Source organism: Stegodyphus dumicola, chromosome 1 (assembly GCF_044657685.1).
Source record: "Stegodyphus dumicola isolate Sdum_Otavi_A_Nest chromosome 1, ASM4465768v1".
Taxonomy (NCBI): Eukaryota; Metazoa; Arthropoda; class Arachnida; order Araneae; family Eresidae; genus Stegodyphus; species Stegodyphus dumicola.
The window spans coordinates 81,378,281-81,403,769 of record NC_140768.1 but is presented as its reverse complement, the minus strand read 5'-3'; the positions used below and the strand labels follow the sequence as shown (position 1 = coordinate 81,403,769).

Below are 25,489 nucleotides of genomic sequence, written 5' to 3'. Positions count from 1 at the left end.
ATAGTGCTGTACCAATCGAGAAGATATGTGATACGAACGTTATCATCCAAAAATTAAAATGCTTTAACCATCAAACCAGTTCTGGCTCTTTCAAAATTTCATACAGTCATCTACACAACAGCTTCAAGCTATTTTCTATCATGTTCAAGCTACATATGGAGTAAGAGAAAAGCCCAAATAGAAAAATATTCAGACATTAATATTGTAATTTTTAGAGAATATAAAAACTTACAAAAAATGTGCATTTTAAAATTACTTGTAATGAATGTAACTGGTTAAAAAATTTAAAAAATAGGTAGGAATTTATTTTCTGGAGGTTACAACCCATTATGAAATAATCTGGGATACTGGTGGAGCTGATTATCTAGACTGCTGAGTTAATAACTGTATGTCATTTACAATTACTATTCTGTTTCTTATTTCCAATTTCACAAATACTTTAAAATAAAAAAAAGTTGTCTTACCGAATCACGTGTGAAAATTGTAAGGATTCCAAACAAGAACAGAACCCAAACCATGATAATCAGTACACCACCACAAGATGTAAAATCAAACTACAACAAAGAAAATTATATATGTCACTGTAAAATATGCAACACTTCATTTAAATTTCCCAAAATTACATTCTACCTTTCAAAATTTATATATTTCTTGTATTTTAAAATGACAAAACTATTCTGCTTTAGCAAGCAAATAATTAATATTAATTATACATGCACTTTTAATTAATTTATAATAATTATAAAATTGAAAAAAGCTATTAACCTTAGTATGGAATGAAAACACAGTAACTGCCAAGCAGACGCCAGCACAAATACCAACAGCCATTAGAACAACTCTGGTTTCATGAAAGCTATAATAATAATAAACTGTCAGCTACATAACCTATAAACACAATATGATCAGAAGAAACAGAGAAAACACAAACAGCTACAACCAATATACATTACAATAGATGAATGTGTAAATAAAACTTAAGTTACCTGGAAATAGTTCCCAGCATATAACTCATTGACATTGTCTAAATGTTACCAAAAAAAAAAAAATAAATAAATAAATAAATAAAAATAATAATTAAGAGATGATAAAATTAAACAGATTTTAGTCAACAACATTAATATCTTTCATACTTTAAAAATGTTTAATATAGTAATAACTAAGGAAAATAATTTTGATAAACTTATTAACAACAAAAAACTATCAAAGACAAAATGTTTATTTAGCTTTATATTTAATAATACACATACAGGTAAGTCTGGAAGAAAATTATGAAATCTGTTTAAAATGCTGTTTTTCCCACTCTTTAAATAGTTTCGTATTACATAAAATAATCAAGCTCCTTTTATTATGTATTAAAACAGCAGATGAATTCTAAACGTAGATGATTAATTTAAAGTACATCATGAAAGAAGAGAATCCAGTTAATCTATATCTTTTTTATAAGTACCCAGATCAAAGTTCTACTTTTGAATACTCTTTTAATCAATTATTTTAACAGTTTTTCACTCTAAAATACATAAATCTATCAGTGTATTTTAGATTTTAGTCAATGTTCAAGAATCGGTGTACTTCGATGGTGTTAACACAAACATCCTTTATTTTCTCACAGAAATATTACAAAAATCATATCATAAAAAATAGTTAAAATCATAAAAAATTCATACAAAGTAAAACTGACTATCAACTAAAATACCTACCTTTAAAAACAGCATTACTCTTCCTTTTTAAATGAAACTGAATTATGCTTTACAGTTTTTAAAGAAAAATAAATAAAATATGAAACATGTGGAGTTTATACAGAAATATTTATTTATAACATAATATTGTAACTTTGCTTAACATTCAAACTAATTACAAAGCTCTAAGCTGATAATACGAAGTTCCAATTTTTTCATGGCAGTAACATATAATTTAAATGCATATTACCATTACTTGATCTGCTTTAATTTTAAATGCAAATTGCCCTACCTCACACTGCTGCTAAAAAACCAAACTGCAATGAGAATGGTATGAATTTTAATATAATATTTTGTTATATTTTTATACTACATATTTCCCACAGAAAAACAATTAATATTAAATAAATGCAATTGTTTAACATGTTGCTTGAATTTATTTAAAAAGTAGCTGATTATCATTCTTGAATTCCACAAACAAATCAAGATGTTAAAATTAAAATTAGAATTTTTCCAATTAAACCTGCAACATCAAAATTCTGTTTAATGCAAAGTAAAATAAATACTAATAAGGTAGCACTACTGATTGCAAAAATTTTAAAAAGTTAGGGTGAAAAGAAAACAAAATTTTACTTTTCATGCACAGTTTAAGTCAACTTTTAAATCTTTTGACTTCTGCTATCAAACAATAAGACAGGACCAGTTTTGTTTACAGATGAATGATTAAAATATTTAAACACTTAAAATATAACAACACAATTCTTTTTTCTGATTAAAGCTACTTTTATTTAGCCACTCTTAAAGTTAAATAAAGAGGCCAAACCTAACTACTTACGAAGATGGCCAGGAGAATAATGTTAGTAGGATATTTCCTCCTGTAAATAAAATAAAATGCAATAAGGAAACAATTTCAAATACCCACATCACAATGAAAAAATATTCTACACAAAATACTCCTTCTATCCTTCCTAAAAACATTAGAAATTTAAATAAACAACATAAATAAATGCCCATTCTTCACAATTAAAGATTTTATATTTTATCAAAAATTCATTTATACATGGTGTAACAGAATTGCTGATCACAACTTCAAAGAGTTGTAGAACATGGCAGAAAAACAATTTGCATAATATAAAGCAGAGCCAGGACAATGGTGAGGCAAGTGAGGCATTTGCCTCAGGAGAACAATTAGAAAAAAGCCAAATTAGCAATGAAAATTTAGAAATTTATTTTAAAAAAGAAATCATAATTGTCAACTTTCAACTTTGAAACATATGAAGAAGTATCAAAAGAGTTCTGTGTTACAAACAATCTAGCTCAGAAAATTATTAATAACATTAGTTTGAAAAATGCTGAGATTTCACAATGCTGAACATGCTGTTTTCTAACATTAAAACTTATTGTTGGAGCTAATATACTGTATTTGACAACATATAAGACGCGCCCTTATTTAGAAGACCACACACATGTAGATACAGAAAACGTTATGTGTGTCTAGACCTTTATCCGGGCTAAAAATAGCATTCAGTATTTAAAGTTAACCTGTGTCCTTCACGTATAAGACACAGGTAACTTTTTTTGACACCAAATTTAAGAAAAAAAGTGCGTCTTATATGCCGTCAAATACGGTAATAAGTTATATTTGTTTGCTAATGTATTCAGCTTCATAAACTAATACTCCAGAAAATATCATGTAGCCAACATTAGGAATTCCCTTACTTTTCTTTAATTTGGACTAGAGCTCTTACTGTTCTTACCTTGGCATAGCAAGCTTACCAAAGTCCATTAACTAAAATAGGATGATGACACAAATGCCTTACAGTTTGTTGAAGCAGATTTAATGCATAAAGACCCACCGAAATAGCAGCATAAAATTATCAAGGATGTTTTAAAATGAAATGTACCATATTATTAATGTTATATTCCTTTGTGTAAAATTTGCCATTGAACAAGACATGTGGTTTTTAAGTTCTGTCTTGTTGTACCCATATTTAACTTGCTTGGAACTGTACACATGATTTCATTTAGTTATTTCTGAAATAATTATGCGTCCTGTTGGATGGATTAAAGAAATCAGCATATTAACCTCCTTATTCTGTTAAGACTGGATTATAAACACACAAGGTAAGACATGACTTCTTTCTGTCTGAGTAGGTCTCTTGTTTATGATGAAACAATAAAATGAATTGGTTAGTATCAAAGAAATAAAGAAGTTTCAAACTTTAGAATTCTTTGCGAAAGAAAAATATTTAAAAAAGTTTAGTTTCATTTAACTGATTCTAATGTAAACAATATAAAAACAACGTTTCAAAAGAGAAAAAACAAATGAATGCGATAACACTGTTCATCTATAAATTTAAAAAAAATTCTGAAATATCAAAATTAATTAGACCAGGTGGTAAACTAGTTTACTGCTGCATATAAAAATTTATCACTAACTCCTATCACATTTACAAAATTTAACACTTTAAAATCACATGAGTTAAGCGATGATATGGGATAAAAGTAAAGAAGCATTTACAGATGCTTGAAAATTTAATGCAGTATTTTTCGTATTAGTTACATTACTATTTATAATATTTCAACATTACACGCCATTTATAAAAAAAGGAAATTTTTAATACTTTTATTCCAAAATTTAATTTATTACACATCATTTATATAACTGTTCCGTCTTTGACAAACGGGCTTGCTCAGGAAAAAACCACTGCGCGTGCACGACTGATGTTGGAGTATATAAAGCAGCTAAGCACTGTCTTTCAAAACATATCGCGATTAGCGACATAATGGGAAAAGCAGCTGATTTATCAGACTTTGATATCAAATCGTTATGGCTCAACAAATGGGAACATCAGTATCAGAAATGGCGCTATTAGTGGGCTATTCACATGCAGTTGTTATGAGCACATATTAAAAGTGGTGAATGGATGGTGAAAATACAAGTCAGCGGCCAGCAGTGTGTTATCAACAGCACACTAATTCCAGAGGACAGCAGAAATTACTAAATGTTATTCGCTGTGACTGAAGAGCCAAAATCACCACCAGCTACAACAGTGGTGACCCAGACAGTGTTTCTCAACACACTGTGCAGCGTATGTTGCTGCGTATGGGCATACACAGCAGGAGGCCAAAGTATGTCCCTGCACTGACGGCACGTCATCACCAGCTGCAACTGCAATGGGTAAGAAACATTGGAATTGGACATTAAAAAAAATGGAAGAAAGTTGCATGGTCCGATGAATCATGTTTTCTGGTCCATCACATCGATGGGCATATGCCAATATGCTGATTTCCAAACGAAACCCTGGCTTCTGGATGCACTGTTGGACGAAGACAAGTTTGGTGGTGGGGGTATTATGATATGTGGGCAATCTTTTCATGGAGCACATTAGGACCCATAATCCCCATAAAACAATCCCTGATGTCTGTGCACTACATGAATATTGTTGCAGACCAGGTTCATCCATTCATGACAAGAATATTTCTGGCAGGGGATGGTGCTACCAACAGGTGTCAAGTCATGTTTTACCCTCCAAATTCATTTGACATTAATCCAATACAGCATTTGTGGTCTCACCCGGAAAACCAAATTTGTGCTACCTCTTGCAAAGTGCGGGAATTGCAGGACCAGTTGGTGAGTGCTTGGTATCAGATTCTTCAGACTACTACTAAAGGTGGTCCCGCATGTTATTAACAGGGTGGTCATAATGTAATGGTTCTTCAGTGTGTGTGTATATATATAAAGATAAGATTAAATATTATTGTATATATTGATTGATTGTATATTATTATATGAGTAAATCTTATTAGGTTATTGATATTATGATATTAAAATTTGAAATGGTTAACTTTAATGAATGTTAGTGTTACTTTATTTATTTGCCATCAAATAGTTAAACACCTTGCCTGTACATAAGGGCACATATTTACCTGCCTCAGGAGAAAAATTATGTAGTCACGGCTCTGATACAAAACGTGTTGGAATGTAAAATGTGAAGGCAGGAAAACAGTAAGTGTGAAAAACAAAGAGAACAAAAAGTTACTTTAATCATGGATATTTACATGCATTAATGTCTGATATTTACAAGAATTATTCAAATGAATCGACTTAACTGCAACTGATATAATATCATGATGTTAAAGGGTCTCATTTTTAGAATGTCTCTTCTGAAGACCTGTCCCCACAGTAAGCATCTCTACTGAAGAAGTACATGAAATGTGGAACATTTTCCAAAATTTACACCAATTACTTTGCCATCACTATAATGTACAAACTGCAACTGATGGTCATTAATTTAACAATTTTTGTAAATATGCATGTGATGCACAAACTGCAGTTTCTGGTCATTCACTTGAATAATTTTTATAGCTACAAGACATTATTTATTGTAAATATTGATGATTAATTAAACTTTTCTTTTTGTTCTCCATCCTTACATAATGTGGAGACATACCCCATTCAGAATTCACGTAATACAATGTCACATAATACAACAATTAAGAAAATTCTTACTTTTGCTTTGTTTTTAGCACCCCTTAAAAAATGTGATCCATTTTCTTACATCTCATATACAATATGCATTGAATATGAGAAGTTATATGCCTTGTACAGACATCCATTTTACCCTTACAGTAAGATTCAAAGTGAAGAGAGGCCTTCTGATACTGAATTTTACATTTAAAGAAAAGTTCTAGTGAAGCATTTGTAAAATTAAAATAAATACTTGAAAGGTTTCATAGCATAAAAAAAAAAAAAAAAAAAAAAAAAAAAAAAAAAAAAATTAATTTTACTTTAAATCTTTAACCAGAATGCAGTCCTAAACTCATAAAACCATTACATCAGAATAAAAGCTTTAGTTGGAAGACTATAAATTAAGAAAACACAACTTCTTTATTAGAAACTTAATTGCACAATTTATTAAAACTTGTTCACATAATTTCCTTTCCAATTTGATTCAATTTGATATATGGAAGATATTAAAATGACACAAACAAACTTCTGATGAATAAAGGAAGAATAAACTATCTAGTATGGGTATTCTAAAAGATTATTACTTGCTTCCATTACTTGCCTTTAGTCATTTAAAACAGAATAAATTAATAGTAATAAATCAAGGGGAGAATGGGCATGCCTTGGTTTCAGTTCAGACTTTGCAGAAAAATTTACCAATTTTTTACAATGAGGCAATGAGCACTCAACTGCAAGTGTGAAGCAAGTCCCACCTTCTCCATTCACAAGAACACTATGCATCTTATTTCGAAAGACAGCAAAAATATTTACCATCTGGAAATGAAAGCTTTCTTTTGTCTGGCTCTTAAAAGTAAACTTTCCCCCTGAAACAATGACAAGTAATAAACTTCCCCTCATTATTCCAATACGTCCCTTTTGGACTGGAAATTATGAGATTTGGTTCAATTACGTCAATAGACTGCATTTCTAACTACTTTTCACAACACAATGCACAGTAGACTTGTGGTCAGAAAATATTAACATTTTTGTTTTAGTCAAATTAGTCTGATAAAAGGTTAATAAAATTTATTCTTATCAAAAGAAATACAGTCAAAAGTCGTTAATTCGGACACCCATAACCCGGAATGATCTATAATCAATCCAGACCTCAAAGCTAAAAACATTCTGTGCATGCGCTGCATTAACGCATGCGCATAGGCGTTTAAGCGTGTGCGCAAGACCTTTACGACTGAGCATATGCGTGCGCGCAAGCACAGAATACGTTTTCGCGTGCGTGTTTAATGTATAACGGACAGTATAAGCTAAAATTATCTAACTCAGTTAATGTTGATGATTGCGTTGTTCCTTAATCTTCAAATTGGATCCGGCTTACTATTTTTTGCAGACTGTAAGAGCAATTTTAGTGGAATTGCTGCAAAAAATGGATAAAGGCATATCCTTTGTTTATCTAACCGTTCCGAAATCTGTTTATCAATTTCACGCTGCTCTGCGCGGGGGGGGGGGGGCGTTGCGGTGTGCAGAACTGGAAGTTGATCTGTGAGCACTATCGTTGTCTTCTGGGCAGATGTTTTTATTTTATTCGGCTTATAATTCGGTACTAAATGTAGTATTTCATCTTGATGTACTCCATCTTTGATATGATTTAAATCAAACTCCTCGTCATGATAAATATCACGAATACAAATCAAATAGTTTTCTGGTTGCAATTTTCTAAATTCGGCTATGCGTAATGTATGCTTTACGCATGCGCGCATTGAAAGAAATGTTTAATAAAGTAAACAAATAAATATATATATATATATATATATTTTCTTCCAAATTTTGATACCCTTTAGATCATAATTGCTCATTATTTTATAAATTACGGTTTCATATTTTTAATTTTAAAATTTCTCCATGCCATCTTACCAGATTTAAACTGATGATCTATAATACGGAAAAATCGATAATCCAGAATCGCCGAAGTCCCGACGAGTCCGGATTAAAGACTTTTGACTGTGGTACAAAATGCTGGAATTTTCCTCAGAGATATAGACACAATTGTTCAAAATATCACACAATATAATCAGTAGTCATGCTTTAAACTACTAGAAACAATAAAGAGAATACAACGCAATTCAAAGAGAAAGCTAATTCAATCTCACACTGAACTTGCAAATAATAATAACAGCAGCTAACTAAACATTTGAGATGAGATGTTCTCTGTTTGGGTTTTTATACCTTTAAATCGGCCACTAGAGATTTCTGGTGTGTAGAACTACGGTTACAGCTAAATTAGTAAATTATATTCATTCAAATTAAATATAAATTACCGAGATAAACTTTTCTTCAATGTTAAATGCACGTACTCCTGTTATTTTTACTTTTTCGGCGTAGCTTTTTCTTAAAATTTATCAGGCACAGGGAAATAAAACAATTTTCATTTTAATTCTACTAACATTAGCTATCTAAATACAAAATTCCTAACAGTATCATTATATTGATGTAAACATCATTAAATAATCTTATTAAGTGATTAAACACTGGTTCAATCTTCTTAAAAAGTTTTACAAATGTCTACAATACATTAAACAATCCAAATCAAACAAAATTTAATAAGAAAATTTATTAAATTTTATTGGTTTTGAAAATCACGAGGATGGAAGAATGGAATTTGTGCAACTAAAGTTTCCTTAACTAAATTTCTTTTATTGTTAAGAAATATTTTTCTTAGCAGTTTTCCTTTGTAAAGGCTTAAAATTAAAAGAACTGGTAATATACCAGGAGAAATGTGATGAAAATCCACAGTAAGCAGTTTTGACATACTATAGTAGACCATATTTAAACTTGAGAAAGAAAACTGTACAGTTAAAATTTAATAAAAGAAGTCGTACTCCTTTCAGTTCCATGGTCTACCAATCAAAAATATTAGTTCCATGGTGGTAAAACAGCATAATATGAGTATTCTACCCAAATGACTATCATTTTAAAACCATACCAAAGGAAAAAAAAAAATAATAATTTTCTTGTGCCATAAAATTTAATCAAAATTTGTATGCAAAAAACTGCTAAACCTTACTAGAATGCATCTTGAATTCACATTTGATTCAATGTAAAACTCAATTTTAGTTACTTACATAATTTCTCACTAACCATTTTTGATGAATAAAAACTGTCATCAAATAACAAAATTTAGTACTACACTACATACTATTTAATGTGATCGTGATTAACATCATCATTCTGATACTGTTAATGAAGTGCCAACTTCTACCCATTTGTATACAAAAACACATAAAATATGTCGCTTATTGTGATCAACAATTCAATTAATATGATTAAACTGTTAGAGAATAAATCAAAATTTTTTTAAAGTGAAGTAAAGTTTCAAAATATGTTCAAAGTAGAACATTGCGAGGTGACAGAGAAAAGTAGAGTCATTAGTTAATTTGAAGCAGGAGAGATGGAAAATGAGCAATGCCCTCGCTGGGATTTGAACCTCGGACCTCTCGAATGCATGCAGAGTGTGCTGACCATTACACCACGAAGGCATGTTAAAAAGGTGGGAGAAATATCTTATAAATACTCCCCCTTTTCAAAGTGGGTAATAGGGGTTAAGGGGCCTCAGTCACCAAATCCTGGTGGTGGAGAATCATCATCCACCACCTATTTTAGTTTGGGTGCCACTGTAGAGACATTAGATTATTTTGAAGCAGGAGAGATGAAAAATGAGCAATGTCCTCACTGGAATTTGAACCACGGACATCTTGAATACACTCTGAGCGTTCTAATCACTACACCCCGAAGGCATGCTAAGAAGGTGAGAGAAATACCTTATGCACTCCCCCTTTTAAAGGTTGACTGGGGTTTTAGAGGACCCAATCGACAAATCTTAGTGATGGAGAATTATCATCCACACCTTTTTTTAGTTTTGGGCACCATTGTAAAGACATTAGGTATTTTTTGAAAGCAGAAGATGTGAAAAACGAGCAATGCCCTCACTGAGGCTCGAACCACAGACCTCTCGAATACGCGTCATTCGGGTACCACTGTAGAGACACTAGGATTTATGAAGTGGAGAGACGTGAAGAATGAGCAATGCCCTCGCCAGGACTCGAACAATGGACCTCTTGAATAAATGTCGAGCGTGGTGACCACTACACCACGAAGGCAGGAGAAATACCTTATAATGTCACCAAGTAAAAGATTAAGTAGCCAAACAGCTTGGTTTCAATTTTAGTCACCTACTTAAAATTGAAGAGGGGGAACGTTAGTTTGGATTTCCCTCTGAAAAATAACTTCCCTGAAAACATTCCTGCCAATCTAAGGTTGCCTTTTTGATAAATTTTACATTGGTTTGTTCTCTTCCAATGAGGGATGTCCCCCCCTGAGTACTAAGGTTAGGGGTAAAGAATTGGAGAAATAATTTTCAGAAACATTATGAATCATTTATTCACAAACAAACTTTTGTATTAAAGAAATTATGGACAGTTCATAAAAAACTTTTACATTTCCATAATTAAAATGCTGCGAAAGTATGTTATTGTATGTTTCTAGTTATATTTATATTAAATAGCTAAATTTCACTGATATTTTGAAGAGTATTTTTTCCTCATTGGTTTAATGCTATCATTTGGTTAACATGCTGACAGCAGCGCGGATACTCATTGTGCTTTTCGTGCAACGGCCCTTGAATTAGTGGTCCATTTCATGGAACGGTGCAGCACCAAATTACAAAATTAAAATTTTAAAATTACAAAATAAAAAATTATAAAATTTAAATAAATTATAAATTAAAATTAAATTATTATATTATAATTGTATTTTTTGATATACGAGCATATTTTAGTATTTTTCACAAGAATATAGTAAAATTAAATTTAAATAATTCTCTTGCGCCATTGCTGCAAGGAATGAAATTTGAATTTAATAAATATTATCTATTCATATAAAGCTAATATAAAATTAAAATTTAATTAAGAAATTTAAACTGAAAAAATAAAAATAAAATTTATTGCTGCGAACTAATTTACAATATCATTTAAATTCTAAGAGCATATGTAAATTAAGTGCACATATCTAAAACCATGAAAAATATATTATTCTAAAAAATTAAATTGCATAAATAATTGCTGAGCAGGCAGGAGACAGACTTATCAAGAGGAAGTTGCCTCCATACCTAACTCTTCAATTACTCAATTCGTGTTTTGTCGTCCATATATGCAAGGGTAAAAGTTAAATTCAAAACCAAATGTTGTGAATTACTAAAAAAGAAATTTAAAATAGTTTATTTTGAAAAATTAGCAAGTAAATTACTAGAATTAAAATTAATTAAATGTCAATTAAGAGTAAAAAACTAATTTTTTAGAAAACCAAAGTAATTTAGAAAATCTTGCCTACTGAAAACTTCCCCTACATGTGACGGAGGACATGGGCACCACCCCTCTACCAATACGGTTAATCGGCATTGAGCCCGAATTATGCATGTAAACCTAAAAATAAACTATCTAAAAATTATGTAAACATAAAAATAAAGTTTTCTAATTTTCCTTAAATTTGGCCAGTATTTAGTTAAAGTTTTGATTAAACTTATAACTTCAGTTTTAACCCCTTCGCGCCGACTGTCACGTCTATGTGTCAGCAACGAACATACTCACCTCCCAGCCGACACGCAGGCATGCCAGAGCATTTTCCCGTTCACTACCGACTGTCACTTATTTGTGCCAGTGTCCTAGAACGTTTGAAAAACTATAATTTCTGCCACAAGATGGCACTGTATATCCATATGGTTTCAGATACACGTACATTAGACCTTCTACTCGAAATGAGAGAAGCATGACTCGCAAACACGTGTTTTTGATTATATAAACAAACGGGGAAATAAATGTTTCCGAATGGCGTGATTTATGACGTCTCTTTAAATCGCACTTTATTCGCACGTGGTAGTTGTTTACTGTAAGTAGAGAAGTTTTATTTGCGCTAAAGCGTTGGGTATTTCGGTTTGCAGTTCAGTTTTTAGAAAATAATTTGATCTTGTTAGACGTGAATTCTTTCTGTTTTTACCATTGCAATGTTGAAGCATCGAAAATGTTTAACAGAGCATGAAATAGCAGAAATGATGCAAAATATTTCAGATATTGATTCTGAAATTCTGATATTCTGATATTGATTCTGAAAGATTAACTGAAAGACATTTTCCAAAACTTTGTTCAGAAGAGACTGATAAGAAAATGAGACGACGATGCTTCGTTTGTTCACATTCCCAGAAAAATTCTACGAAACGGTCAAATTTTTCATACGAAAAGAGAATTTTAAGTAATATATTTAGTTTTCAGATGTATAATGTTAAAAGTCATAAAATGGTGAGTAATGAAAATAAAATGTGTAAAATATGCATTTAAACAAGAAATAAGGTAATTAAAATACATAGTATAAAAATATCTATAAAGCATAAGCTGTTTAAATACTCTATAGAGCATTATTAAACAATGCGTTGATACTTCGGAAATTTCATGGATTTAAGCTTAGTAGCAAAAAAGCCCCCAGTCCTGGACAGATGCTTGCGTAAGACACTGCCGGCCTCCGCGATAAGAGTGCGTTTGCGCTACCCGGAGCGAAGGGGTTAAATAATGCAGTCTAGTATAAAAAATTTCTTATAATAATTCTATATTATTTCAATTTGTAATTTTCTAATTCAAATTCAAATTAAAATGTTTATTCAAACTTTTAATTTAAACAAAACGTTTAATAAACATAAACATTTTTTCTAAATTTTTACATCTTTAGTTGTTTCCAACATCTATTTTTACAAACAGTAGCAGTTCACAATTTTTACTTTTTTACACATTTTAAACAATGCCTCAAAGTTAGCAACATTTTTGCACACAAAACAAGCATTTTACATTATTAAAGTTTACAGCATATGTTTATTACAATAGCTCTCACAAGTAGCAGCTTTACACTCTACTTTACATTGTATTAGCGCCCTCTATTTATACAGATAGCAGTAACAAACTACTCAACTTCACCTAGTTTAGAAAATAGTCCAACTCAGGAATTCAAATATGTAGTTAAGTTAAATTAAAACTTGCTATTTACTAGCCTCTTTATTATTATTTGATGTGCATGAGTGACAGATCAGCGAGTCATGCCGTCCCACAGAACAGGGAAGTGTGACCTAACGGTGGGTCGGGTTGCTCCACGGAACAGACAAGTATGACCCAGTGGTGGGTCAGGCCGGTGTCAACGTGTTAATGTTATCAGAACAGCCGTAGACACACATAATCGTAGTGCACCTATCGTAATAGGAGATATGCATTATGTTACAACACTCTCTTCAGATCTGAAACCCCAATGAATCCTTAATAAGCCTGTTTAGTTTATACAAGAAGGGATATAGCTTCTAACTTTCTAATCTAATGAATGATACAAGTTTCAGCTCATATTAACACTTAACCCTTTGACGTGCGATCATCGCACTCTGAAACCACCAATTTTCAAATTTTTTTCTCCTCTTCTTTTCAAAATTTTTTAGTGAAAAATCAATTGATTACTGATCTTTGACCTCTAAATAACACAAAATGACTGCAGAATAATACATTTTTTCAAGTCTTGGTACTTCAAATCAGATGCCTTTTAAAATTCGTTTTCAATGAGACAAAATAACTTCCTTTTATTAATATAAACAACTTTAAATTTCAAAAGTTATTCTTCGCACATCATGATTTCTATTGTGAGCAATAAAATATTGCAATAATTAAACTGCATATATAAAAAAGCCTATCTATATTTATGGCATTTGCTTTGTGTTTTCAGGGCATGACCACTGCGCCACTAGAGCATTGTGTTACAATGCTCACAATCCTTTAGAGGCTCATGGTCTCGCCTTGAAACCACTGCTCTTCATAATGGTGTTTGCTTGCTTTTCAAATAGGAATGTTTACTTTTACCCAGATACATATAAGGTGCTTTGAAACCAGATTTATTTTATTACTAAACAATACATGCACCTGCCCAGTGAAAAGGTCTTTCTTTTCTAGAGATTTTTCTCTGACCTCAACACACTTGCTTTTCAAGCTAGTATTGTGATTTTATAAATTATTTCCTGTGGTTTAAATTTAATGTAAATATACTTTGCTGCAATTAAAAATAGAAATATACTTTGCTACAATTAAAAATAGAAATATACTTTGCTACAATTAAAAATAGAAATATACTTTGCTACAATTAAAAATAGAAATATACTTTGCTACAATTAAAAATAGAAATTGCATAAAGTTTTATTTAAATTAAAAATATTTTCTGGATATTTTGGGATGAAATATGAATAAAATAAGTATGAATGGGAAACGAACGATCCATACCAAAGCCAAAAAGACTAAGTCACCCCCCATTAAAATTAAAAAAAAAAAAAAAAACACAAATTTCATGTGTCAGATAAAAAGAAACTAAATAGCACAGGACATATACCAGTGAAATTTAGATCCAGGCAGTGTATATTTGGTAGCACAAGGAAGAAACCTCATAGGAGAAGATACATGTTATGCATAGACCCACTTGCAATGTGGGTCTATGCATGTACTCAAAAAGACAAAACATGCTTTGAGCAGTGTCACAAAAAAAATTTGTTCTTTGAAATTTAAAAAATAAAACACCGAGTCTTTTTTTTTATCCATTTAGCCAAACGTCCTTATTATGTAGGTACTTATATTTTCACTGCTATAGAAAAATTACATAAATGCTTATTTTTTAATTTTTTCTGACAATTTACTTTGTAAAATAATGTAAAAAAATTATATATAATGCAATTCTTACATAATTTTTTTTTTAATTCGTAAATTTTGTCATTCATTGGAAATGCGCACGGAGAAATGGTAAGTTTTTTTTTTTTTCCCCCCTACTACTTCAGTAAGTTTCAAAGTCACAGATACACGGTGGTTTTACAGTGTGACCACCATCCACAGAACAACGGGTAAGAGTAGATTTTTCTTAATTCATATATTATTTGTCTCTAGGATCATAATATTCAATTTCTAGAGTTTTTAGTTAAAAAAATATAAAAATAATATTTTTGCATCAAAGGGTTAATGGATGGGTTGGATAAATTTACGTTTTTCCATTGTGATTTCGAAGGACAGACCATGTAGACATACGTTTTTGCTAAAATTTTCAGTATTGTGTTAATTTTTCATTTTATGCACAGTGTGTTATTTTTTTCTTGGCACCATTAGTTACATTACTATCTATCTGTTGATTCTATGGTGCATTTGCTTTTTAGGTAGTAATTTTAAGTAAAATTAAAATGGCAGGAAAAAAATGCATTTTCTATGGAAGATGCGAAAATCCGTGAGGAAATTAAGCAAATACATTATTCGATGCAGAGATAGAATGAGAAAACTGTAATGTAGATACAAAATATCACATTTGTAAAATATACTGGCCACATTAATAAATAACTTCGTAAAATATCATAAAGAAATTTAGATATTTATTTAATAAAACTACAACACTTTAAAATCACACATACACGTTTATTTCATTCTTCTAAAAATACCTGAAAACCAAGAAAAATTACAACACTTTAAAACCACACATACATGTTTATTTAATTCTCCTAAAAAATACCTGAAAACCAAGAAAGAACATATTCGACTCATCTGATAAGTGTTCAGCTGTTTTACATGCTATATCTGTTACCTGTATCTGTTGATTTCTTAAATGAATAAAAAATTATCTTTTCTTTCATATTTCTGCTGGAAAGACTAGCATAAATTTGAAAGGATATCTTCCAAACTTTCATGATTGTTGAGAAAGTACATAAGTATTCAGTTTTAAAATGATACTTTACCTCATTAAATGTGGACACATACTCAATTACCTGTAATTCTCAAAAACAACTGAACGAAAAATTACAACCTAAAATTCAGTGCTAAGAAAATCCCAAGAATATTGCAAATATTGAAGCTGACTAATATCAAATAGCTTTTCCACCAATAACAGAAGATTAGTAATTGTGTTAATGAAAAATAAGATGAGCAGAGTTTAAAATGGGTGTATATACATATTGCAGATATTTAGTTCCGCAAGACCAGCAAAATTTCACACAGTGAAATGAACCTATACAAGAACAATTAAGACACCAAACATAATTCTTCAACATTACTTCTTCAAACATTATTATTAATGGTAAATTAAATTATGTCCCTTGTTTTTTTTTTTTTTTTTTTAATTTATCAGATGTTAAAATTTTGAATATTATGGTAGTAGAGACAAAATCTTATGGCAGCATTTCATCTTGTGCAAAGAAGATCGCTGCAGAGAATTTATGTTGTATTTACTGGATAAACACATATATATTCATATCAATTACACATATAAACCAATTTGCACCAACTTTAACACCAATTGTACAGACAATATAATATTGTATCTTGCAGATATCTCTTCAAGAAAACGTTTTAACTCAAATCAACAGAAGAATTGTCTTCTCTTCCTAAATTCTTACTTAACAGAAATGGATGAGTGAGGGAGCATTTTTTAAAAGAATGCATAATTTAAAACCTAAGTATTGAACTACTGAAGAAGAAAATTAGAATTTTATAAATTACTGACTGATTCTTATATTTTGATTATTAGAAGTGGAAGTGACATTTAAGATCAAGTTCACACAAAGAATTAAGTACTAAGTCATGGGTATGATGAACAGCAGCTCACTGGTAAACAATGAAACGGTACTAAATCAGGATTGTGCAAAATCGAGGCATTATTTAACTACAATAAAACTCATAAAATCAGAAAAGAAATTTTAATACTAATTTCAAAATCTCTCAATAAGACAAGTTTCCAATCAACTGAAATCTTTTTTTTCCGGGGGGAGGGGGCATGACTTCCAATTATGCCAAAAACGTTTGTCAGTCCCATAAATATCCTGAAGTGAAGTGACCAATATAACTTTTCATCAGAACAAAATGTTCTATATTAATTTCACACATAAGCACATTTCAATAAAAGACTTCAAAATTTTGATATTATATATTTAGATATTTTCTTTCTCACTGTATAAAAAATGGTATTTTTATCTGTTAAGCTCTCACAACAGCATTAAGATAATTTTGGAATACCTTCAGGAAGCTGTGGAAGATTTAGAGAACTTAAGTGTGTGAAAAATTACCTTTCTGTGATTGGCTATGCTTTAAGGTAGGTTTACACCTCTCCGAGCCCCTCGCTACGACCACTCTGACAATGTAAACGCTCACTTTCTCCAAACAAAAACATTGGGAAGATGAGTCAGCAAATCTGTTTCTACTTTGAACTAGTCAAAAATCTCTCCGAGCAGTGTTTGTTTGCAAAGACGTCGTGTTCAATTTTTTCGTCATATTGAAAATGCCGAGATGGAGCAATAATCTAACTATGGCATTTTTTAAGCATATGCATCTTGTGAAGTATTATGGGATACTTCACTACCTGAATATTACAACTATTGTTTACTAATAAATAAAACATGGATATAACTACTGATCAGAATGAATTTAGGTCTTTGATATTGAAGAAAAAACAAAGAAAATTAAATTAGGGTACAGGATTCAAAATATTTATTTCTGAATTTTTTAATCAAAAAACAATTAAATTATATGTTATTCAAATACCCAATAAACTACAGTTTTCAATTAAAAAAAAATAAATGAAAGAGCAAACATTTATTTTATTTTGTTGATATAAATTTCGAAAAACCAGTTTCTAATCATGGCCAATTACATCTAATAAAATATAACCTAAAATTTTGTTTATAGACTTTCCTTTTTATTTGAACTACAAATTAGATTTTATTTACAAATGATCAGTCGGAAGTATTAAAATAAAAATAGCCGACAGAAGGCATATGTGGCTATTAGTAACATGCTAAAATTTGAGGGTGTTAAGAGTTCAAGCAAAAGATTAATAACTTTCGCTCAATCTCATACACAGAAAATGACCTCAAATACTTCTGGAATAAATATGCTGATTGTGCATTTTGGCACTAGAAATAAATATTGCAGAGAACTCTAGAAGTCACCTGTCCCCAGAAACCGAAGAGCTATACGAGTTTTAATTTTGCTGGCAAAGCATCTCGAAAGAACATATATTCCCCTCCTTTTTTTGAATAAGTGGAAAGTGACCATTTCCAATAAAATTTGAAATTACTCTTCACCCATTCTGATGAAGCTTTACTAACTTTGGATATCCTCGCTCCGAAGTTCATTTAAAAGTTGATTTAATGGTCTCAATTCATCACGAGGAGCTACCCAGTCATGTTTTGATTTCCCTTTCTTCTTTCCCCCCTTTTTTTTAACCCCAGAAAAGAAATTAATTCATTGGAAACTGCTTCACAAAGTTCAAACACAGCAACCTGCACGTCAGTATCCATTTTGCAAACAAACGGAGGCGAGTTGTCAGTCCGCTTTGATTTTTGTAAACAATCTAAGAGAATACAGGTCCGTTTACTCGGTTCGGGACGCTCGGGTCTCACTGAGAGAAGTATAAACCCACCTTTAGATCTTATTCCTCAAAAGCCTCTGCTTATATAAACAACCCTTATGAATGCTTTACAATTTGTATCCATGATAACTTCAGTGCTCAGGCTACAGAAAACACAAAGCCTAACAATCCATTCAATATTAACAAATAGTCCCCCAGTCATGTTTTTGTAATTTTTTTGTGACTATATTGACATGTCTGTATTGTTATAAGAAATACTCTTAGACTCGCTAATTTTGGAATGCTTATGCTAAAAGCCAAGTATTACAAACACTTAATGGCAAGTGTTATTCTGCATGAGACACAAGATCATTGTCTCCTAGGAAGCCAGAACAATAGCTAGTTTTTTACATGCCACTTGATATTCCACAAGATCTCTAATTTATCTTTCAAATTAATAACAGGCTTAAATAATATAATTTTAAAACATTTAAATTCTAATATGTTTAAATAATAATTTGTATAAACATCTGCAGCATTATTACTATTAATAAAATATGCTTCTAATATCATGTAACATAACCAGTACAGAAGTGTTTAGTTATTTACTTTTTCATTTGTGGTCTCAGGAATACACTTATGTATAGCTATTATTATTAGGAATACAGTTATGTATAGCTATTGAGTATTATTTTTTAACATTTTCTTTTCCATGAACTCTAGAATTACCATTTCAAATTACGCTGCTTTAGATATATTAAGGGTATTTGAAAACAGTGCTTGCAGACATTTTTAAATCTTGATCCTAGCTACAAAAATTACTTTTTGTAGAAAAAATTATGAATGAATATTTTCAAAAAATTTTGAAATGATAAAAACTATGACTTACACTTCTCAATAATAAAATTTTATAATTAAACATACCTCAAATTTCCACAGCAAGCTAAGGCTATGTATACTCCAAGAAATATGACGCTGCAAGATAAAAATTTTAAGTAATGAGTGAATTACCAATAAAGAATAAAAGTAGTTTAAAAAATAACTTTACTTACTATGATACATAATATAAGTATGTGTGACGCCTCACAAACAGATTAACACGCTCACTAAATTTAAAAAAGAAAAAAAAAAATTAATATAATTATTTACATAAGCCCAGCATCAAATTTTCAATTTCAGTCACCGTAAAAAACATTTTTTAAACTTATTCAAAGGCACTACTTCCTAGCAAAAAGGGATAAGAAAACAAAGTTTAATGGTAATGAAATGTTGAAAATATTTTCATGGATATTAAAGAAATTCTCTGATATCTTCCATGATAAGGGAAATATCTTTCTTGTAATCTCAGTCGGCCCACATTTATTCTAATGCTGCCTTTTACTCATTACATTAAAGATAATTACAGAAATGTTTGTTAGATACCTAATTTTTTTACAGCCAGTTTACATTTTTCCTAAATTTTCTAAAAATGTTTTTAAAAATTTTACTTCAGAAACTTTTGAAATACTTTGAATTTTTGAAACGTTTTGAAATAAAGCTATTTAATATTTATTTGAAACACATACTTAATGCACATGTTGTACCAAATTTTAAGATTTAAATAATTTTCCAAAAAATTAAATAAAAAAAACAAAATAATTGAATACACAAACAAGTGAAATAATGTATGAACTCAAAAAGTAAAAACTTACTGAAAGACAAACAATGCAATGACAGCTAATGAAAATAAGAGTTGTAACATCAAGATTGAATAAACCTGTAAATTAAGAAAATTTGATGAAATAATTTTTAAATATTCCTTTATATGAATTAAAAATATGAAATTTTACCATTTCTATATGAAAATATATACAAATCTGAAATTTTTTCCAAACACATATTTTGGGAATGTTTTTAAAAAAAGATATAAACATTCATAAGCAATATTATATTAGTTAAAAAATAATTTAAAAATATGTTTATGTTTTCTATATTTAAATGTTAAAATATTATTTTTAATATAAAGTAAATAAATGTTAAAGCTAGAACTAGTCTATATGAAATGCAAATAAAACCTGGCAAAAAATGCAATAAACCTAGATTAATTAACAAAGATTTAATTGATATTTAAAAACACTAGCAATTTAAAAATATTAGTGATCTCTCTTTCAACTATAATATGCCATTGCAGTTGATTTGATCACATTCTGTTTCAGCCTATGCTCTACAGAGCATTCAATGATCATACATCTGATAAATAGTTCTAACTTAAGTACATACCTCTGATATACTTAATTAAAGCTCAAAAATAAATGTCTCCAGTATTTCGGTATGGTGCAAAATCCCTTTATTATTATTAAATCATAATTAAATTATTGATTCATATTTTAAACATCACAGGATAAAGTTAAGAAATTAGAAACAGAAGAATCTCACTGTATTTATGATGCAATAAAAATGCATTTATTGGCTGAAATTAAAAGCTCGTCTACACGAAGCAGTTTTCTCAGCCGACTTTCTCGTAAAGCAACTATTTTAAGGATCTGCACACGTGCCAAAAATCAGTCATGTTCTCTGCCACGATTTCAGAACTGGTGTTCAATGCTCACTAGCGTATGATAAAATCAGAGTCTCTAGCCAATAAAATTGCTTTGAGTGATCACTTGCTTTTTTCCTCATTTGGAATAATAAATATGGCTGCATTTCGTTGGAGCTACTTGAAACTGTCGTCGCACTTACTGAAAAAATTCAGAATGCAAAATCTCCAGTCAAGAAATTACGGGCCGATTTAAAACAGCGCAGAGACTCATTGGCTGAAAATGGGAATTAATTATCTGATGCAGTAAATAGCTTTTCCGACACGTCTTACACGAGCAATTATAGCCCAGTGGTAAAGAGCAGAGCCAGTTTTCTCTGTACATCGAGATCGTGGGTTCGATCACCCATCTTAACCCTCTGGAGGTTCTGAGAAAGATAAGGTATTGTTTTCTAAAGCGTCACCAGCTTTGTCAACAAAAACTTTTGAAAAGCATGGAACCTTTCTTTCACAGAATGCACAAAAAGCATTAAGTAGTTTTTTTTATCCCTCCCCACCTGCAGAGAATCATCAAGTGGACTGATTAGAGTCGGCTGTAAAAATATCAATCACTGTCAAAACTTTGCCCTTTGATAGTTTCCAAGAAGGTACATGTTAGCGTTTGTGATTTGACTTGTAAGTCGGGATTAATGTTACAAATTCTAAATTTTGTGAAAAACTGCAAATCAGGACATTAAAAGAAAATAATTATAAATGTTAATTTTTTTTTTTTTTTTTTTGTTTTGTTCATAAACCTGAATGTATATGTGTGTGTATGTGTTTATATATATATTTATTTAACTCTTTATGAGCAATCTAACATAGGCATAATATCAAAATATTTTTGTGTTTCTAGTAGTAACTTTCAATTTAATGACTTAATTTACCCATTATATATGATTGCTTGCCTAGGATAGAAGCAATATTTTCTCACTGATTTTTGATATGGTTTCCTTATATTTTTTAATAAAGTAAAAAGTAAAATATCTTGGAAACTTAAGAAATTTCTTATTTTATTTGCAGCTTTAGGTATTTTTCATCCAGGGTTTATTTAAAACTACGGATATAAATAATATTTCACAAATTACTTGATATAATGACAGAACTAATTAACTGAACATGTAAAAAACTTGTTTATTTTCTAATCATAATCACAAACGTCTAAATTTTTGCCATGCAATTTTCCGCTTTTGTGTACAGCAATAAGTAAGGAAAGCCACGAGTTTATTAATTGTACCATAATGATATTTTTTTCTTTAAAATCTAAGAAAATATCTATATTTTACTATTCCACTACTTATTTTGGGAGGGGGAGCTAAGAGCAAATAAACAGTTGCCCTTAGAAATCTGCGTGTTAAAAAATTATAAAAAATCGGATTTTGATGAATGATTGAATCGGATTTTGATTGAATCTTATGCAGGGTTCATAGCCCCATTTTGGTTAAAAAAATAAGCACATATAAGCACTTTTCAAGCACATTTTAAGAAAAAAATAAGCACCTGTCTAATTACATTATACACAACTGCATAACATTAAAAATTAGACTCGTAATTTAAAATTTGCAAAATGCAGTATTTATTAAGAGAGAATAAGCATTACCTCAACCATGGAAAACAATTACTTTTTAAAATTTTAAATAACAGTTCCATTTACAGAACTAGTTTACAATGAGAGAAAAAAAACTATGCAGAACTAAACTACATTACAAGATTTAATGATGAAATTTCAGTTCAAAATAGAGGAAATAAATAATAATAAGGCATATTTATTCTATTTGCTTGGAACTTAATAATAAATACAATTCATTTTTCCACTTATATTGATATTTAACTAATTTAAATTTAAATTCTGAACATTTTCTAAATTTTCATTGTATATCAGTTTTCCCTTAACAGATATTGCAAGCAAAGTAATTTAAGTAAAAAAGAGGAACATTTCTGAAATCAGAAGACAGAAATTTGCTTCATGCAGTCATCCTTTAACAGTAAACTTTTAACTACCCGCATACTTAAAAATTGGAGAATATTCGGACAGTCGAGCATAACTTGAAAAGAGGAGCGGAGGGGGGTAAACTGTAGTCGTTCTTTAGATTTTTCTGCTAAATAAATACTTTTGACATTTCGGTATGTGCATCATATAAAAACAAACCAATGGAATAGAAAAATATTCTGCTTGCAAGCACAGTACAACTCTTTTAAGTATTCATAAACAAATCTCGGACCGAACATCAAAATTAATTATCTCTGCAAAATATCGCAAACGTTATTGCACAATAAGTGCCCCGTAATTCTTCCCTACATGATATTACGCAATCGGATTCAACAGCTGCCTGTATTGGGAGAATAAAGAACTAAATAAAGGAAAAAAAAGAGACTTACCAATCTGGGATGTTTTTCATTCTAATTTTCAACAGACTGCATTAAATTTCCGGAATAAAATCATTCTTTTCTTGGGTTGGTAGACTGCAGAGTACTTTTAGTCCTATTCAATCCAGATTGGAAAATGACAAACAAAAAAACAAAAAAAAAAAAAAAAAAAAAAGGCCGTTGCTTGTTTTTCAGTGAACTGTAACAGTTTCAATATTCGAGATTTTGCGGAGAAAGGGGAGAACCTTTCAACCTTCGTACCGTATAATGTATTGGCCAAAAAAATGAAATTATTTTGACTATTCGATTACTTTCCCTTTACTTAAGCCATTCCGAATATTATTAATTAGAAAGCTAATCTGTGTTAAAACACAACCATTTTTGGAAGTTTACTATACTTCAGCAGTTACTGCAACTATGTTATTATAAACATTCATACATATGCTCATAATATAAGCATAACGAGCATAATAAACACAAATATGAACTGACCAAGCAGAACGAGAATGCAAATTATTAAGATCTTGATAGAAATTCAAACGTGTGTAGTATTTGGGTGGGAGGAAAAGAATGCCAAATGTACCGGAATTTTCTACTGCTTTTGCAATTCTTTGACCAACAGAACAACGGGCACCTGTCTGTACTCTCCGCGCACACCAAAGGTTATGTTAATACAGAGAAAGGGGGAAAAGCTATTTCCAAGAGTATGATTCTCCATCTGACATTCCATATTAGGAAGAAAAGTTTATTTAGTTTCAACTTTGGTACGGGGAAAAATTGTGCGTTCATTTAAAAAAAAAAGCACTAAAAGCAAAAAAATAAACACTAAAAACAAAAAACTAAGGGCTTTAAAGCAAAAGTAAGCACCTATAAGGGCCTTTATATTTTATTTTCAAATATAAGGACTTATAAGCACTTATAAGGACCGCTACGAACCCTGTTATGGTTTTATTAGTCTCCATACCTTTTTTTTCTCTCTCTATACATAGAAAGAATCAAACGAAGACACTACTCTAATGCTCTTGTTACTTACTTATTTTTTTAATTTGTTTTAATTTGATTATGGCAAAAAAACTCAAAAGTTATTTGCCTAAGGATAGCCATGTCTTCGTGGAGGAATTTCTGAGGAAAGCTGGCTCGTATACACGTTGCAAGTGGGGAAAACAAAGAAAACACCTACGCAGTGAGCTTGTTTGTGGGACTCGAATCTTGGGCCGAATTACCAATATTCAGAGAATTTATTTCTAGTCCGCCTGATGGGCCAATGCTCTTGATGCCTTTTATGCAACAAAAGTTTTTGTATGTGCAGTCAGAAAATTGAAAATATTTTTTCAAAATGTTATAGTTAGAGGTAATAATGCATAGTTTTACTAAACATTTTCTATCAGTATTACTTTCAAGGTAACTACCTCATACAGAAACATAAGATTTTTAATATTGATATTTATAATTTGGTTTTCGATACATTGAATTAAGATTATTTCCCAGAATTCACTACATTCTTAAATTTTATTTTTCGGTATAATAATATGCAGCTATTTTTAAAGGGTATAATTGTGAAAGTTTCAAAACATGAAAAGAAAAAAATTATTTTTGCACTCAAAAAATGCAAATCATAACGAATTTTAAAATAAAATTCTGTAGAACTTATCATAATTAGATTCATCTTCCTTCAGTTAGGTTTACTCAAGAATATTGTGTGTTAATACACATGCTCAGAAATGCGGATATTAGAAATTATTCAAACATGCATTAAAGAAGAAGTAAGCTTTTCAATAGAAATTCAACTAGTTTCAACGAATACCTGGGATAATATGACCACAATCTACCTGAATATCCAAGAATATCTGGGCAACAGTTTTGTTTCTTATAGACTTATATTTATTTATTATTATCCACATGTGGGACTGCTTTTTTTTAATATAAAGAACGTTTTCCCCACCTACGGTTTGCAACAAAAAAATTTAAGATTTTATTTTCCGTAAAATA

At 30.3% G+C, this 25,489-nt stretch overlaps 1 protein-coding gene across 3 annotated transcripts in view; it reads right to left on the bottom strand.

Annotated features, from left to right (window-relative positions):
* Positions 1-25,489, bottom strand: part of LOC118182774 (protein lifeguard 2-like) — a 110,350-nt gene that overhangs the window by 28,188 nt on the left and 56,673 nt on the right. For all 3 annotated transcript variants that reach the window (XM_085816949.1, XM_085816955.1, XM_085816951.1), the window contains exons 4-10: positions 20,271-20,335; positions 19,632-19,685; positions 19,504-19,554; positions 2,512-2,551; positions 984-1,021; positions 766-853; positions 465-554 (exon numbers count right to left, since the gene is read on the bottom strand). In XM_085816949.1, coding sequence (XP_085673075.1) covers positions 465-554; positions 766-853; positions 984-1,021; positions 2,512-2,551; positions 19,504-19,554; positions 19,632-19,685; positions 20,271-20,335 — 426 coding nt within the window. The remainder of the gene's footprint in view (positions 1-464; positions 555-765; positions 854-983; positions 1,022-2,511; positions 2,552-19,503; positions 19,555-19,631; positions 19,686-20,270; positions 20,336-25,489) is intronic.